The sequence below is a fragment of the Antennarius striatus genome, chromosome 2 (genome assembly GCF_040054535.1).
Source record: "Antennarius striatus isolate MH-2024 chromosome 2, ASM4005453v1, whole genome shotgun sequence".
Taxonomy (NCBI): Eukaryota; Metazoa; Chordata; class Actinopteri; order Lophiiformes; family Antennariidae; genus Antennarius; species Antennarius striatus.
Genome location: NC_090777.1, coordinates 17,501,102 through 17,517,162, shown reverse-complemented (window position 1 = coordinate 17,517,162; position 16,061 = coordinate 17,501,102). Strand labels below are relative to the sequence as shown.

General features: G+C 37.6%; 1 protein-coding gene across 1 annotated transcript; it reads left to right on the top strand.

The window, feature by feature from the left end:
- The first annotated feature begins 150 nt into the window (after window positions 1-150).
- Window positions 151-15,708, top strand: sycp2 (synaptonemal complex protein 2). The gene is made up of 42 exons (XM_068305917.1): window positions 151-243; window positions 347-371; window positions 781-866; window positions 981-1,075; window positions 1,162-1,196; window positions 2,085-2,227; window positions 2,369-2,421; window positions 2,672-2,717; window positions 2,939-3,043; window positions 3,161-3,212; window positions 3,292-3,440; window positions 3,519-3,593; window positions 4,058-4,144; window positions 4,872-4,977; window positions 6,060-6,169; window positions 6,248-6,307; window positions 6,532-6,592; window positions 6,695-6,740; window positions 6,873-6,904; window positions 6,992-7,377; window positions 7,453-7,568; window positions 7,707-7,743; window positions 7,812-7,882; window positions 7,979-8,039; window positions 8,126-8,169; window positions 8,283-8,343; window positions 8,775-8,934; window positions 9,023-9,087; window positions 9,164-9,346; window positions 9,590-9,739; window positions 9,949-10,102; window positions 10,937-11,229; window positions 11,916-12,176; window positions 12,321-12,348; window positions 12,476-12,604; window positions 12,924-13,117; window positions 13,408-13,502; window positions 13,675-13,774; window positions 13,925-13,983; window positions 14,827-14,905; window positions 15,121-15,177; window positions 15,270-15,708. Exons 1-42 carry the CDS (start codon window positions 241-243, stop codon window positions 15,324-15,326), a joined length of 4,209 nt encoding a protein of 1,402 aa, XP_068162018.1. The 5' UTR covers window positions 151-240; the 3' UTR covers window positions 15,327-15,708.
- Window positions 15,709-16,061: the final 353 nt, after the last annotated feature.

The following is a 16,061-nucleotide window of genomic DNA, read 5'->3' as shown; positions in this document are numbered from 1 at the left end:
GTCAAGGACTGCAAGGAATAATAGCTAAAGGCCTGCATAAAATGATAAGTATACATATACATTACAGACACAACATGTATGTGGGTTTTATAGAAATGACTACTGTGTCAGTTTTTAATCGAACCTGGTTTTGTGCACTTGGTGAAGTGGTTTGAGAAATGCAGGAAACTGTGGATCCAGTGTGGCCCACATTGGGATGAAGCATTGTTTAACCTCTCTGAGGACTTCTTTGACGTCTTAATGGTGAGCAAATGTCTAACAGCAAAATACAATGTATCATAAAACTACTGTGGTTATTCACATTACTATGCACAATAGAAAAAAAATCTTTCCCTTTCTGTTACAGGTGGTTCATGACTCCTGTGAAGAGGGTACACATGTTTGACATTTCTTGTTTTTAATTTCATTATGCATATTTATACAGTGAAGAATCCAAATTAAATGTATTATCTATCTGCAATATTTTGTTTTAAAAACTATAGTATGACTTCATAGCATTTGTTTATTCCATAAGCAGAACAGTGTTAAATTGTTAATGATAATAATAATGATTTTATTATAATTATTATTTCTGTTGGGGTTTTTTTTTAACTTATGGGAAGAATAAGTCAGACCTTTTTATCGTTTTCAGTAATTCATTAATTGTAGCCTCAGGGGTTGTATATCAAGAGATTCGTTGGAAAAATAATGGTACTTGTAAAGCTTAAATTTCACTTTTGTCTGTCATGAGAAATAGCTTAGTCTGTGCTGACAACATTGCCCAGGACATTTTTTTTTTAGGAACATACCAAATCACAGAGTTATTCCTGTATCCTGTTGGCGAGTTGGCAGTCGATCCAAGAATTTACATCTTGATCCAAAAAGAGGTTTGAAATAATTTTACTGTTTTCTTTTTTATTTTTAGAGGGCTGTTAAAAACCTTGGATTTGTTATCTGCATAAATTAACTTGCAAAAAAACTTGCAAATTATTTTTAAACAGGCTATTCGTAAATTCAACCTGATTCTGGACAAAATCCCAGCAGCACTTAAGAAAAACAGGAAGATCTTAACATCACAAGAGGCTTCAGATATCATGTAGGTCATATTTTTTTCGAACTGATTACTACCCTTTTTAGAGTATTAATGTGATCATTATTTATCTGTTCATCACAATTTTACAGGATCAAGCTGGCTGGTCAAATACTGGATAGCGGTGGTAAGTTTATTCATGATTAGTATTACCCATCCCTCTTCACCTAGAACAGTGGTTCTTAACCTTTTTGGAGGTCCGAACCCTACTGGTTTCATATGTTCACTCACTCAACCCTTCTTTAGTAAAAAAAAAAAAAAATTGTTTTTTTCAAATTTAAGACACAAGTGTATGTTTTACTGGTGTATTTAATGAATTGTTCATTAATGTCACCTTTTTCAAAGAACAAAACCAAGACAATACATGAAATTACCTACCTGCAAATCAGTGTGATTTCTGCTGTTGTTATTTAGAAACCAGTTCAGATATGCGTGGCTTTACCTTGGCAAGTGCTACTCATATGTCATTTTCACAGCAAAGTCTGTTTCTTTTGTTTTCCATGCAGTTTAAGGAAATGTTCCTTTATTTTTGCCAGTGTGAGACTAGAGTTGCTCAACTTGACATTGCAAATCATGCAGAACACTGACTCCCATCACGTTCCGTTATACAGTACATGTAAATTCACGTTGCACCTATTTGTCCGACCACCTTCTTTTTTTGCTCAACATAGTTACTATGAATTAAAATAATAAGAAAGCAATCACTTGACGTACCATCGTGAGGCATAAATCGACTACTGAGTGCGCAAAATCCCCTGTATCACAGGTGGGCTAATCAATGTAGCGTGATCACCAGGCAGTGATGGCTAAGGGGGGCGTGTCATCACAAATTGACACAATGTGTCAAACGTACACAGTGATTCTCCTATGTTCGGTTTTGTCTTGACCTCCGTCTCCGCCGAACCCCTGAGACCGACTCACCGAACCCCTAGGGTTCGATCAAACCCAGGTTAAGAACCACTGACCTAGAACCTTACAAAAATGCAGAAGTTGTACAATTATGGTGGTGTTTCAGATTTTGACTTTCAGACAGCCCTGATGGAAGCGTTATGCAGAATGACCACCCCTAACCAAAGGAAAGATCTGGCAGATCAATGGTTTAACATGGAGCATGTGGCCAGTGCCTTTGTCAAGATCCGTGATTCAGAGTTTGAGACAGTAAAACATGCAATTTATTAACGTGCATTACCTTTGATTTCATTTTGATGTGAATTAAGTTGCACCAAAGCTATAATAGGTCATATTCTTACAGCATCATTGCATTTCCACTGAATTAAATGTTAATGTTTTTGATTTCAGGATTGTCGCAAGTTTCTGAATTTGGTAAATGGAATGCAGGGTGACAGGAGAAGGTACATCAACATGACTCGGCACCCCTTGAGACATGTTCTTGGAACCTCAGGGGTTATTAGAGTTTCCTGTTACCCCACTTACACTGTATCACACATTTATTGAAGAAAGAGATGTTTTAATCTATTCATTAAATTCTCTAAATGTATCCAGAACTTTTAGTCTCATGATTGGACACATACAGTATAGGGACATAGTCAGTGCTGATGACACAACATAACTGAACAAAACCATCTTCCCTGTGTACTCTAGAGTATATTCCTACCCCTGTTTGGAAGCATACATGGACAAGCATGAGGTCAGTGACTAGAAGAAAATTTTCAGTTTTTTAATTGTGACGTGATTCAAAACACATCCAAAGTAACGATTTAGAACACGTAAAGAAGACATTGTCTTCTTAATAACTTTTATGCAAACTTTATAATGGAATCTCATAGTGCATTATGTTAGGAGATAAGTAAATAGCATCAAATAAATAAATTAGTGAATGTGTCTAAGAGTTTTTGGGTATATTGGCAGCTGCTGATGCCGGCTGATGAGAAGCTGGAAGAATTTTGGATCGATTTCAACCTTGGCAGTAACAGCATTTCCATTTACTTCTCTTTGGCTGATGGAGAACCACAGGTGCCTCAGGATCATGATGGAAATCTTGAATCGTAGCATTTGATATATGAGCAGAAGGTGTAGATCCTTTGGAACCTAACATTATGGTATTGTCTCCCTTTCATAAATGTTGGCCAGTGGGAAACAATATGCATCACTGAAAATGAAGTCAAAAGCTACACTATCACAGGTAATGAGAATTCACTGATCACTGCATTTTCAGTCACTTGCTCTCATTTTGTGCTGTAAAGACTGTTCCATATCTCTAGAGGAAGGCAAGAGGTACATCTTGCGAATAAACCTGTCAGAGGTGGTGGTCATAGGTGCCGTGGAAGGATCGAATCTTACCATCCACTTCAGCTCCTCCCTGGACATTCTGCATGCTGCTTGTAGTGTCTATGGACAGAGCAAAAACAAAGTAAACCATGGTTTATTCATATCTTACTGACTAGTTTTTATTTAGCAGTTTTTAATCACAGACCTCTGTCCCTGTCAGAGCTTGCTGGGAAAGGCAAGGACATCCATTGTGGAAACTAGGGTTCAAATTAAAATGGAAGAGAACAGCTCACAGGTAAATAATGGTATTTTATAATGTCATACTTTACAATTTCTTAGGAATAGATTAAAAAACAAATTTGCTTCATATAAACAACTGTGTTTTCCTACTTTAAGTATTGTCAGCCAATATTATCACAACAGCCACCCATCATTCAGCAACACAGAGCTAAAATTAGGTAGTTAACTGGCAACATCATGGTATTTGATGTGTAATAGTGTTCCTCCATCTTGTCCTCATTTGTAAATGTCAGAGAAGATAAATGTCACAGGAACAGATTGAAGATAAAAGTTCTGTTGAATAAACAATATGGAAATTTACAAAAATGTCTTTGCTGGCATTTGGCATTCTAGTAGAAGTTCAGATCAATGTAAAATTGTTCTATCAGAAGTGCATCTGATAAAAAGCTCTCTAAGAACCAACCAGCATTATGGATGTAAAGCATGAGTGTGCTTATTTTAAACTCACTTTCCATGCAGGTTGTCCCAGAGAGTCAGGTGTCCCTTGGTGAACAGAAGAAAAATGTTGTCCATCACTCTTTGCCTGGCCCATCTGCATCTGCAGAGGTGTATTATAAGTTTGAAGTGTTTTACTTTTTTTTTTATGTAGGGGGGCAAGATGGTACATGACAGCTTGTTCTGCTCATTAATATAAATAACCCAAGGCTAGCTTTATTTATTGGTTTTAATACATTTGTATTTGATTTCTGTTATAAAAATCAGCACCGCACAAACTGAGGCACCTGCCCATTGAGGCCAGTAGGGGGTGGAGAGACCAAAGGAATCAAACTGATTAGATTCATGTCCGTGCACTGTCAACACTATTGTTATTGTCTTGATTAGACTATTGTTACAAGACATAAGAGATAAAATACAACTTTATTAATTCAGAGAGAAATTATGCTTTCATATTGCTCCAGGAGTTACAGGAAAAAAAAGCGGCACATTCAAAAATATGAATATAGGTATGAACAGCATAAAGATAACATAACAACAACACAATGAAATGGCAACAGAACGCAAAACTGATGAATTAAATACAGAATGTTAAGTGTTGGTGAGTAATGATTGCACATCAATATTTATGTTTCATGATAATTGCTAAACATTAAAAACGTCCCCATCTGACATTGTTCAAGAACGTGACAGTTATCAAAAATTAACAATACCTGTTTCATTTAAAAATTTCATTAACTCAAAGTAAACAGCAAAAGACGTGGATGATGACAATTGAGGTAACATTCTTTTGAGTATTACATTTAATTTAAACATTTGATTTTGCTTGTCCATCCAGATGGTGACCCCAGCCAGAATGAAGATATTTGAAGCTTCCATAGTCCTCAACAGCAGCACAGGAAAAAGTGTGAATTGTCAGAGTTCATTTGCTGCTGTGCACTCAAGTAGGTACATCATTAAAAAAAAACTACAGTAATCCCTCGTTACTCGCGGTTAATGCATTCCAGGACCAACCGCGAAAAATGAAATTCCGAGATACAGCAACGATCTATTTATTGTATTATTTACAGTAATTTAAATGTTTAGATAGATAGATAGATAGATAGATAGATAGATACTTTAATGATCCCAATCCCTACACTGATATTAAACCACTGTATATCCATATTACCTTTGCCCACACTCTTATGGACTGTTTAAAACAAGAAAAGTGTTTCTTTAATACACAAAAGTGCCCAATGCAGCGCACACGTGGATGCTGTCAGCCAATCGCATGATTGTACGGTATCGCCAGTAAGCGAGGGATTACTGTAATGTCATACCAGTGTTATTAACTTGCAAAAATACAAGTGTGAAAGTATATGCTAACATACTATATCACAGATTAGACTTGCATAACTAAACTATTTTATGTGCCTTATTGCATTTTATTACCTTACCTCCCCAATCTGTTTAGTCTCAAATTATAATTATCAACAGTCCAACAAACCATTTTATGCTTTATTATCTGTTTCATGTCCAATAAATTTCTCGGTTAGCTCGACAAATAGTTAATATCAAATAGCAAAACATTCATAATTGAGCGTTCAGAGGTTAATTCTTTTGTGCAGAAACCTAACCCGATCAACATTGGTTTTTATATCATTTAGCTCCAATTAGGAGCAAAATTATGTAATTATTTTAAATAATTTAATTATTACAATTTTTTAATAAAAATTATTTTAAAAAATAATTTTTCAAATTATTTTCAATAATTTAAAATAATCTTTAGCCTCATATTTGCTGAGTTATTTTGACATGACGTGAAATCTTATTCTATTGGGTGTTAATGTTATGCTGCTTGGTGTGGGTTGTGGCTGAAAGGGGAAACAGTATTTAAACATGGCGGACTGCATTTGTTCGTATCTACGAATGTTCGTAAGTTGAATATTTATCTTGAGGGCTACTTGTATCTATTTCTAGTTTTTTTAATATTTGTGAAGTTAAATTAAAGCAAATATGTCAATCTCTGTATCATACACTCAAGCCAAGGGAAAAGGGAAGCCATCTCTGGAGATGGTCCGCTCATGTGATAATGTAAGAGCAACTCCTAAGATCTGCAGCCTTGGCACAATTACAGATGGCATGGTGGAGCAGGTAAGACGCAAACTGAATAACTTGAAAATGTGATAAAGTATTTTCTTGTAGAATACAACTTAAACTTCACCTTGTCAGTCTCAGAGTGACACACATCTAGAGAAAATGGCTTCCAGACAGACTGGCAAAAAGAAAAAGGTATACTTGTGAAATCTTTAAATTATTATAAGACTGAACTATTAGAACAAATTTAATGCACAAACAATTTTTTTGTTATAAATTATTAAGCTATTATCAAAGTCGAATGTGATTACCACAGGTCCTGAAAATGTATGAGGCTTTGAATTAAAAAGATCCATGTACTATAAGTAGGAGAAAAGTCATTTTGTACAAATTATTTGTTTGTTTATCTTATCCAATAGAGCATACCAGAATCAAAAGGAGTTGGCATGGTTCAGGTTGGACAGAAAGAACAGACTACGGGTATCTTAAAGCAACAATTATTTACTTTTCGTGTTCCCAGAAATATTGCTGCACTGTTTTTCCTTTGAGGAGCTTGAACAACCACCTATCCTTTACTTACAGAACCTACTTGTGTTCCTGACACCCAACCCATAAGTAGGAGAAATCTGTAAGCCATCGGGAAACCTCTGCACTGTTTCCTTCTATCAGAATTGTTAACAGTTTGACTTGATTTTATCGGTTTTTGTGTATAAACAATGTCAATCCAGACTCTTTACAAAAATGTTTATTTAAATTACAGCTGTTCCAGTGGGAGCAAACCCTCTGTTTCTGGTTAGTAAAGGAATCATAAATTGTCTTTGTTCTTTCCAAGATGCCTTTAAACGTTTTACATTAAAAAAATATCTTGCTTTCCTTTAGAACATTGTTTCAAAGACCAGGAGGGCCGTTCTTCAAAACAGACATCATTAGTTCCTGTTTTTGGCTCAGTGAGCCAAAAGCAACTCCATAGAGAGGTCACTCAGCACCCGCAGAAACTTGTCAGTGAGAGGAACCAGAGTTCTGCTCAACCCAACCACAGAGCAAACTCTGTGGACAGAAGCTCTACAGGCCGCTCGAATCCCCAAGAGCTGAAAGCCCAGACAGATGGCATGAGCAACGTGAAGAACAAAGGACAGATGTTGCGAAAAGTAGATGCTTCTTTAATTAGAGTTCCTTCCCAGGCCTCCACAACCAGAGTTTTTAAGGACAGAAAATCACTTGGCGTTAAGGCTGAAACTAAAAAGGGCCTTTCAAACAAAGAGAAGGTGTGTATCCATTTCATGTTTTTTTAAGTTGTACAGGATATTGTGATCATCACACCTTTTACCTTCTCTCTTCAGAGAGATGCTGAGCTCACAGGGAACATGGTGAAGTCAATCTCAAGCCGTTATGGGTCCACATCCAAAGATGCTGCAGAAAATCTACCAAAGAGCAGAAATGCTCCATCAGTTTTCAGGTGTGTACAGTGATGATTTTGGGGCTACTTCACTTAACTTCGCAGCTACTTACTGCATTCCGCAGTAAATCTACACATACCATGCCTAGTTAAAAACTGTTCCAATTATTCATGGTTTAATGACTGTGTTTTTTACAGGCCCAATTTCAACATGACCTGGTTATCAGCCGCTAAAGTAAGTGAACAATAACATGTGACTATTATTAATTTTTCACTTTTCTAAATGATCTTTATTTCTTTTAGAAAGATGTGGCTGTAGCTGGAGGGCCAATGAGGGTCCACAAAAAACCTGTGGCAAACATCACAAAACACAAGTAACATAATTTGGACAAATTGTTCTGATATTCAGGAGATTTTTGAATGAAGTGTAAATTTGGATGAATTTACTGCATTTTCTTTCTGTTGTACAGAGAAGATGTTTTTACATTCAACCCTCAATCATCGTTAAACACTGAGATAAATGTTACTGATGTGAGTTATTTAATCCTTGGAGGAAAAAGCATATATTGGTACTTAGTGAGCTTGTATTGATTTAAGTGTTTTTTATTGCTTTTTAGGGAAAGGACAAAACATTCCCTGACACCTCAGCTACATTGAGCAGGTATCTCAGATAATAGCGAATGAAATAAAAAAGTGCAGCATTTAAAGAATAGCATTTGGTTAAGGGTTTGTGTAACTCCTGTCTAAATTCTTATTCCTGACATTGTTTGACAGTGGCATCCATGGCTCCTCAGCAGTTCTCCTTTCAACTAAGAAACGACAGCCAGTGGCAAAAGTATTTTTATTCTTCTTTATTGTGTGTGTTGTGTTGTGCTCTTGTGTGTGTATATTTCATGAATGTACACAGAAAAAGGGAAACCACACAAATTCTACATTTTTAAGGAATTATTAATTTTGAAAAATCATGCAGAACAAATTGAAGTAGACTGAGCTAGGGCTAGATTAAGGCTCACTGACTTTATTTACCTCATATCATGTCATCAACTTTCCACAATGTATGTAATGGTGAACTGTCCTCAAAATAGAATACATCCCAACGAGAGAGGCTTATAATTGAAAAGTATGATGTAGCTGTGCATCTTAACTTTGAAGAAGATGACACAGAAAAAAGAAGAAATATCCCAGATTAAACAGTGTTTACAGTCTTTGCAAGCTGTGTTTAAAAAAGGGTGAATTTCTTTCTTTCCAATATGTTATGTGTTGCAGGAGAAGCGGCATGTAAAAAAGCATCTGTTTAGCGACACAGACACAGACTATGCCATGACGGAGGTCAGCTGGCTGAGGGAGTCAAGCAGGAAACCCAAACCCAAAGTGGCTAAATACTCAAGACAGATATCCGTCAAGCCTAAAGTTCTGTCTGCCCAGAGTATGAAATCAATTGTACTTAGATGGGATGTTCATAAATTTGAGAGTATAATTATTTACATTAATAGAATGTGATTCTTTCATTGCAGCTGAATCCCCAGATTTAACCATGTTATCTGAAAAACTTTCAAAGTGCAACAATCAGCCCAGGAAGGTGAGACAGTATCGTTGTTTTTTTGTAAATCATTTAATACAAAGTCATATACAAGAGTTATTCATTGTTAAATCAGAACAATCCTGTTGGGAAAAAGAGAAGGAGGCAGCCAAAGAAGATGGAGATGACAGCAGGACCAACCCGGCCTCATGCAGCACGCAGGAGGCCCCAGAGAGCTGCAGCCACCTGTACCAAAAGCTACAAGGAACAAGACACCGATGACAGCCAGGCAGAACCAGACACACCTTCTGTTCCCAAGGCAAAGTATTCCCCTTTATCTTTTGCTCCTTCATAATTGTGTATCTTTTGGGAGACAAACTAATTCTTGTCAATACAACAATGAAATCCTGTCACTGATACCACTCAGTGTCTTAAGCAGCAGATGTAATTGACCATATCATACAAGAATTCTGTATAATTTTAAAGGGTTCTATAATTTAAGGTAATTATAGTAATGTTACAAATAAACTTAAATCACACTCTCTTTGTCAACTAATAATAGTCCTCTCCTAATGCTGACACGACTCATGAGGCTGCTCAAGCTACCAAGAAAAAGACTGGCACAAAGAGTCTTTTTAAAAGTTGCACAAAGCAGGAAAAGAACACCAATATACATTCAAAGGTGGTGTCGGAGCAGCCACTATATTCTAAGGTAGGTCGGTGAGTTCATATCCTGTGTTCCACATTACTAAATAGGACCATTACTACGGCTGTGTCATAAAAAAAATGTGTTCCATTCATTTCACATACAAAGTGTATCTAATGCAGTGTTCTCTTGTAAAGCTGGGTATTAGCCATACCCTTGAACATAACATTCTGTGCTTGCTGATCATGATGTAATACAAACACTTTGTTTTTCAGCATCAGCGCGCTGAGAATGTTGTCACAAAAACGTCAAAGATCAAAAAGAAAATTGTCTCTCCTGCCCAGGAACAGATGAAGGCATTGACAGATTCCCAGCCTGTATGCCAGTCTTCATCCAGTCCGTCTTCTCCTTTAATTGAAGTGATGCGATGTAAGACTGAAAAGCCCCGTTCTATGTTAGATCATAAACATTTAACAGCCGATATCTCAGCCGATGTTTAATAATAACAATGGATTAGATTTATATAGCGCTTTTGTGGACACTCAGACGCTTTACATTGGATCCGTTATTCATTCAGTCCTCATATGGTAGACTACATGTGTAGCCACAGCTGCCCTGGGGCAGACTGACGGAGGCGTGGCTGCCAATCTGCGGCTACAGCCCCTCCGACCACCACCGGAACAATCACACACATTCACACACCAGCGAGTGCCCCACTGGAGGAAAGTAGGGTAAAGTGTTTTGCCCAAGGACACAACGACAAATGACTCGGCAGGAGCGGGAATCGAACCTCCGATCTTAAATCATTGGACGACCCGCGATACCACTGAGCCACGGTCGCCCCAATGACATATTTCATGACATATTTCATGGTGGATGAAGTAGCTTGATTGTTGGTTCCACCACAATGCTCTTACATAACTTAATAACCCCTCTGACATTTGATTACCAAACTCATTTCCCATCACTGGCAAACATTTTTTAATTGGGTTCTTTTGTAAGGTTTTTATTTGACTATGTCCAAAGTGGAATGGATACTTGTATTATGTTTGAACACCTGTCTGTGTTTGCACCAGATGCATTCATTCTCACCATTTTTAATGAGAAAGTTTTATAAATGTTATACAGATGACCTATTCACACATCTTCACTTTAAATTGATATGTAGAAAAGTATGCACTGTATATATATTGACCTTCTAGTCTCTATCCAAATTTTGAGGACAGCTGTGTGAACATCTGTGTTTATTTTCGACTCTCACAGCCGCTGAGAGGTCAGACCCAACCTGCTCTCACTCCTTCACCCTGCGGGGATCCCCACTCCCTGCCTCCACCAACCCATCCAGTCATGACTCCCTCTCTCCAATCCTGCTGCTACCCAAATCTTGCTTTACGGTCAACAGTAAAGAAAACATCAAGCCCTTCCACTTCAACAGCACAGAAAAGACAGTGAAGAGTCAGTTCATCCAGCCTCCCCCAACTCCTTGTTTATCAACCCCCGTGGGCAAGACTCTAGGTGTACCAAATGCAGGCGAGGAAAAACAGAACCTCTCAATAGTAAGTCTCATTGTCATGAAGTTTACAGAGTCTGTGTCAGGGATTGGTAACACTTTCAGATACATACCTGTAGCAATAGATAAAAGATGTTTAATAGCTTAACCCTGAGTCTAATACAGGTTTATTACGAATCAGTTCCCTACAGATTATGGGAAGTTTTCCCAGTCACCCAGCAGTCAGGAGTTTCCCTTAAAGGAATGTATTGATTGTTAGATGACTGAATGATTTGATCAACAGTAAAAAGGATGTCGGAAATCTAGTGTGTGACTTCCTATTTCTGGTTGAAATTACCATCAAAAGCTGAGAAAAACATTAGCAGAAAAAGTTACATCTTTCCCTCTTTCAGCAGCCATCTGTAGGGTTTGACATGTTCTCTTAAGGTAGTTTGTCAGATTACAGGGACTCCCAAACCACTTAACCCACAACTGATAAGAGCTGTTACTGCTAACATTAGATGAAACCAAGTCATTTGGTGAAAATGTGTGTACTTAATAAAGGGAAGAATGTAATGCCGTGGAGATAATATTATGATCTGAATGTTTGGGAACCCTAAAGAGATCATCAGACTTGATCTATCCCATTCAATACATTGTAGAAAAGGTATTTTATTGTTTTATTATGAGCTGCCATATTTCCCTTTTGTCCATCATTTTCTCAACAATTTCTGTCATTTTTTATGTTTCCAGATTAGTCCAGCCCACCTTCTCACAAGACCTCCATCTCTTCCCCTGTTGACATCCACACTCCTTGAGCAGAGGAAGCCATCCCTGTCTTCTCCTTCTCATTCACCATTCCCCAAAGACACCGTCAACCGTGGCTCCAGTTATGGTTTTAATAAAGTGTATTCAGTATCCCAAATTTCTCTGAGCCTGTCATCCCCTCACTCATCAATGCATATTACCAACTTCAATGACAGTCCCACTGATGCCCCTGGTATCACAACAGAGGTAGGGCTTTATTTCACTTTTTTACAATTAATTAAACATAATTGGATAGAGAGATGAATGGGCTAATGGCTTTGATTTTATGAAGAATGAGTTTTGAATAACTCCAAGTAACACAAAACCACTAATGCATTTCTATTCTAATAGAAGTCACCATCTTCAAATCTTCTGTCAGGTGAGAATCCTTTTGTGTTGAACTAAATACATAGATTGCTGCTGTCAAACATCGGCGGAACATTCCCTCTGCACTTGAGCAGTGTTGCAGTAGCAATATTTATTCTTTTAAATGGCTCTTGTTACAGGACCCAGTCGCAAACGTCAAGTTTCCTTGTCTAGTGATTTTGAAGAAGATGATAAGGAAGAGATGAAGAAAAGCAAGATGAGAGGGCAGCATTCTCCTCGAATGAAACCAAGGAAATTGTTTCAATCTTGTAAGATGCGTTATTTTCACTAAATGTCAAACAATCCGGAGAATAACTTGTGTTTAGAAATCCATAAAAGATGCATCAGTGGCCTTAAAATCACTTACAAACTCAATTAAATGAGAGGTTGAGGTCTCTACAGATAGAGGCAATGTCACACATTTTTTCGGGAAATTTTGATTGAATGAATCCATGGGTAGATGCATTTTAAAGGAAATCATTGCATCTTATTACATTAATTTCTTTCAAGTACCTTTTGGTATTTAGCCAGAATACTCTCAAGTCATCTTGTACAGTGTAACATAACAGTGGATTTGTCTGTCCTCAGCTCCTGGCAAGGCTGCTAAGAGCGAGATCAACCAGGTGACGTGTTCATCCCGCTTGGTGAGTTCTTGGCACTGGGGGGCTGAAGAGGGGCATGAAGATGTGTACCTGGAGCAGGATCTTGAGTTGCCAAAAGGCGAAGTAACTCCAAGGCATCTCTGCCAGAAATTCAGCTCTGAGCTGAAGGAGAAGCTTGAGGTGAGATCCACAACATGCATTTGAATAGTCAACAGGGCATTAAATTACTGATGCACAACATTCTCAAGGTCTCCTTCTGTCTGAAGCAGTTTGTCAGGCACTCAACCCGACTGAAAATAAAATTGGATTAGTGTTTAGTTTGGCCACAGGTGTTAGCAGAAGCACAGATTATTAGTCTAGATTATTTTGCTTTTCATTTGTTGAGTACTTGTTATCACTTGTCAGCTGTTAATGCTGAGGGACTGAGATGCATACATAACTTATTCTCTATTGAATTTGTTTGTTTTCAGACCCGTTACAAGATAACAGAGATTTACAATAAGCAGTCTCTGAAGACCATCCAGCATCACACCTTCTCCCTAAACAGACAAGTGGCTTCAGACAGGTCAGTTAGCATCTAGCTAGTATTGTTTCAAAGCAGAGCTAATGTTTTCAATCATTGATGATGGACCAGGAAATAGATAAGTGTGAACATACAACTTCAATCCAATGGGAATTGCAGCTTTGTTGGATTTTAGATTTAAAGTTAACTCATCAGTTCTCTCTCCTCTGTTAAGGACTCAGAGGCACCAACAGCTTCAGGAGTTCCTCATGGAAGAGATCAGCAAACTGGAGCAGAATGACACTGTGCTAAAAAACATAGAGAAGGACCTGGCTGTATGCTCCTGTTTTTTTATCGGTTTTGCTGAAAGAGTCATTAATAAAATATTATATTATAAAACAACGGTGTTACATGGGATTCACCAAACACAATTTTCTGTTTGTAGACCAGCATTTCATTCCTGTTTTGTCTTTGTCCTCTCATAGATGTCCTGGAAAAAGCAGACCATAGCGTTCCATTCTTTCAAGGAGCAGGAAAGCAGGAGGTGAAGTTTACACGTGTTTGTTACTGTGAGCACTGAAAGAGCCACATTGTTAGTTTAGTACTCTGATAAATGCCATTACCACATGGCCAACCACATGCTCTGTTTGAACAGTTGAATAACACCCTTGTTTGTCTAGTTGATCAAAGATTTACTGGAAAATATATGTTCCTTACACTTATTATCCTTGTAAGTAAGATAAACTTCCAAAAGCACAAGATATGATTTGGAAGAATGTGAAAAGTGCATCTTCATAAGACAGTTAAGTTTACTATGTTGACTCAGCATTCCCTTACCACTATCCAACAAGACACTGCTGCTGCAAAAGGCCATCTTGTTGTTAAGTTTCATGCTTACTGTTGTAAAACAGTAAGCATGATTAAAGTCAGTGTGATAGTTCTTTTTTTTTAAATAATGCACGAATGGACATGAAAGGAGCTGATCTTTGTATACATATCAGGCCTCCACATTCATCACAACCGTGTCCTTGGTTTTAAATAGCATGCTAATCTCAGAAGTGTCTTGGCTAACAACTCCTTTCTGTTGACCTTAGTTCTTCTTCCTTTCATCATTGTTGTTTCTGCTGAAAAGTGTGATATATGTGATCGGTCATCATAGACACTAAGTATTGAACTTTAGAAGTTTGATTGAGTAAATCAAACTACCAGTGAAGCCACAACAAAACCATTTTGACTTACTGTGCACTTATTCTGTAAAGCAAACCATAAAGCTTTTGTCCCATGAAGTGCACTTTTAAAAAATGCTTATCTCATTTTCTCGTTTCTTTATTTCTTGTGCCTTTCTGCTTTGATTTGGCGGCTTGGCTATTTCTTTTTTTGCCTGCAGAAATAAGACCATGAAAAATGCCTTCCAGAGTAACCTGTGTCACAGCCTGGAATATGAGGAGAAGGTGTTCACATCCCAGGTCTGATCCCTGAACTTCACAACTGACATATAATATGTGCTTCAAATTGTTGCCCATGTGTTAGGCTTCTAATTGTCAGCGTGTCTGTCATTTTTGCTCAGTAGCCGCAACAACATTTTATGTTCTCACGTGTCATATCAGCCACTCCTGGCCATGTCATGGATTATATGCGATTATTTTTAAAAGAACGCTGCTGCCCTTCCTGTCATTTTCAGATGTGTCTTATAAAAAAAGACATGAAGTCAGTCCAGGGCCGACTCCTCAGTCAGATGGTAAGTCGACATTTCATTTACGAACTTGAGAGGAAATTTGTGATGCAGGTGTTTCTTTTCTAAATCTCTTTGTGTTTGTGTAACTTTTGTAGCAAAAGGAGGAGATCCAGAGTGTTAAGAAAAGTCTGCATGCTTTGTTTTTTCCCTGATGGAGTCCAGTTTTCACTTCAGCTCTGTTGCCGGACGTGTCTACATTTAAAACAAGGTTGTGTATTCCAGCAGAGACTCTGTGTTGTGTACTACAGCTGTTCAGAGTCCAGGTTCTGCTTTTACTGAATTGGATTTGTTGTTTGCTACATATTTATTTGTATTTATTATACAGACTGTTATCTGATGAAGTTTCTCAATGTAACTATTTTACTGTTCTTTAAGTGCAGAAACAGATGTTCTTCTCTCGAACTTTTTTTGCTCTGTAATACTTCAAGACAAATTTAAGATTGACCTAATAATTTATTTAAGTATGTTAGTTGGGAACTGAAACATTAAGCCTGAAATATGTTCAATCCACCAATCTTTGTACCTCTCCAATCTGTTTCTCGTTTGAAAATAAAATGATTTGAAAAATGAGATGAGCCGTGCTTAGAAAAGACCTTGTATTTTGAAGACAAGTGGTGCTTACAAAGGTATTTCTCTTTTCAATGAAGACAATGATGGTCTCAATCAGATCAACAGACTGTATGTACAGTTAATATCAAATTCATCCGTAAGTAATACCTCACCAGACTGCTGCACAGTCTACACAGTCCACGTGACACATTATTCATCAGTTAAGAAAAGGTGAAGCTGGTCACATGCACGTCTTCCTCCCACGACATGGATTCACACTGCCTTGTCAAAGGAGTCCATGAAATAGTTTTAAAAAACAGACTGACTGACAAGATTGT

Excerpts from the sequence above, each read along its gene's own strand:
- sycp2 (XM_068305917.1), top strand. Across the intron at positions 9,740-9,948 it reads AGCAGCCACTATATTCTAAG|CATCAGCGCGCTGAGAATGT; the intron begins GTAGGTCGGTGA and ends TTTGTTTTTCAG. Across the intron at positions 12,605-12,923 it reads AAGGAAATTGTTTCAATCTT|CTCCTGGCAAGGCTGCTAAG; the intron begins GTAAGATGCGTT and ends GTCTGTCCTCAG.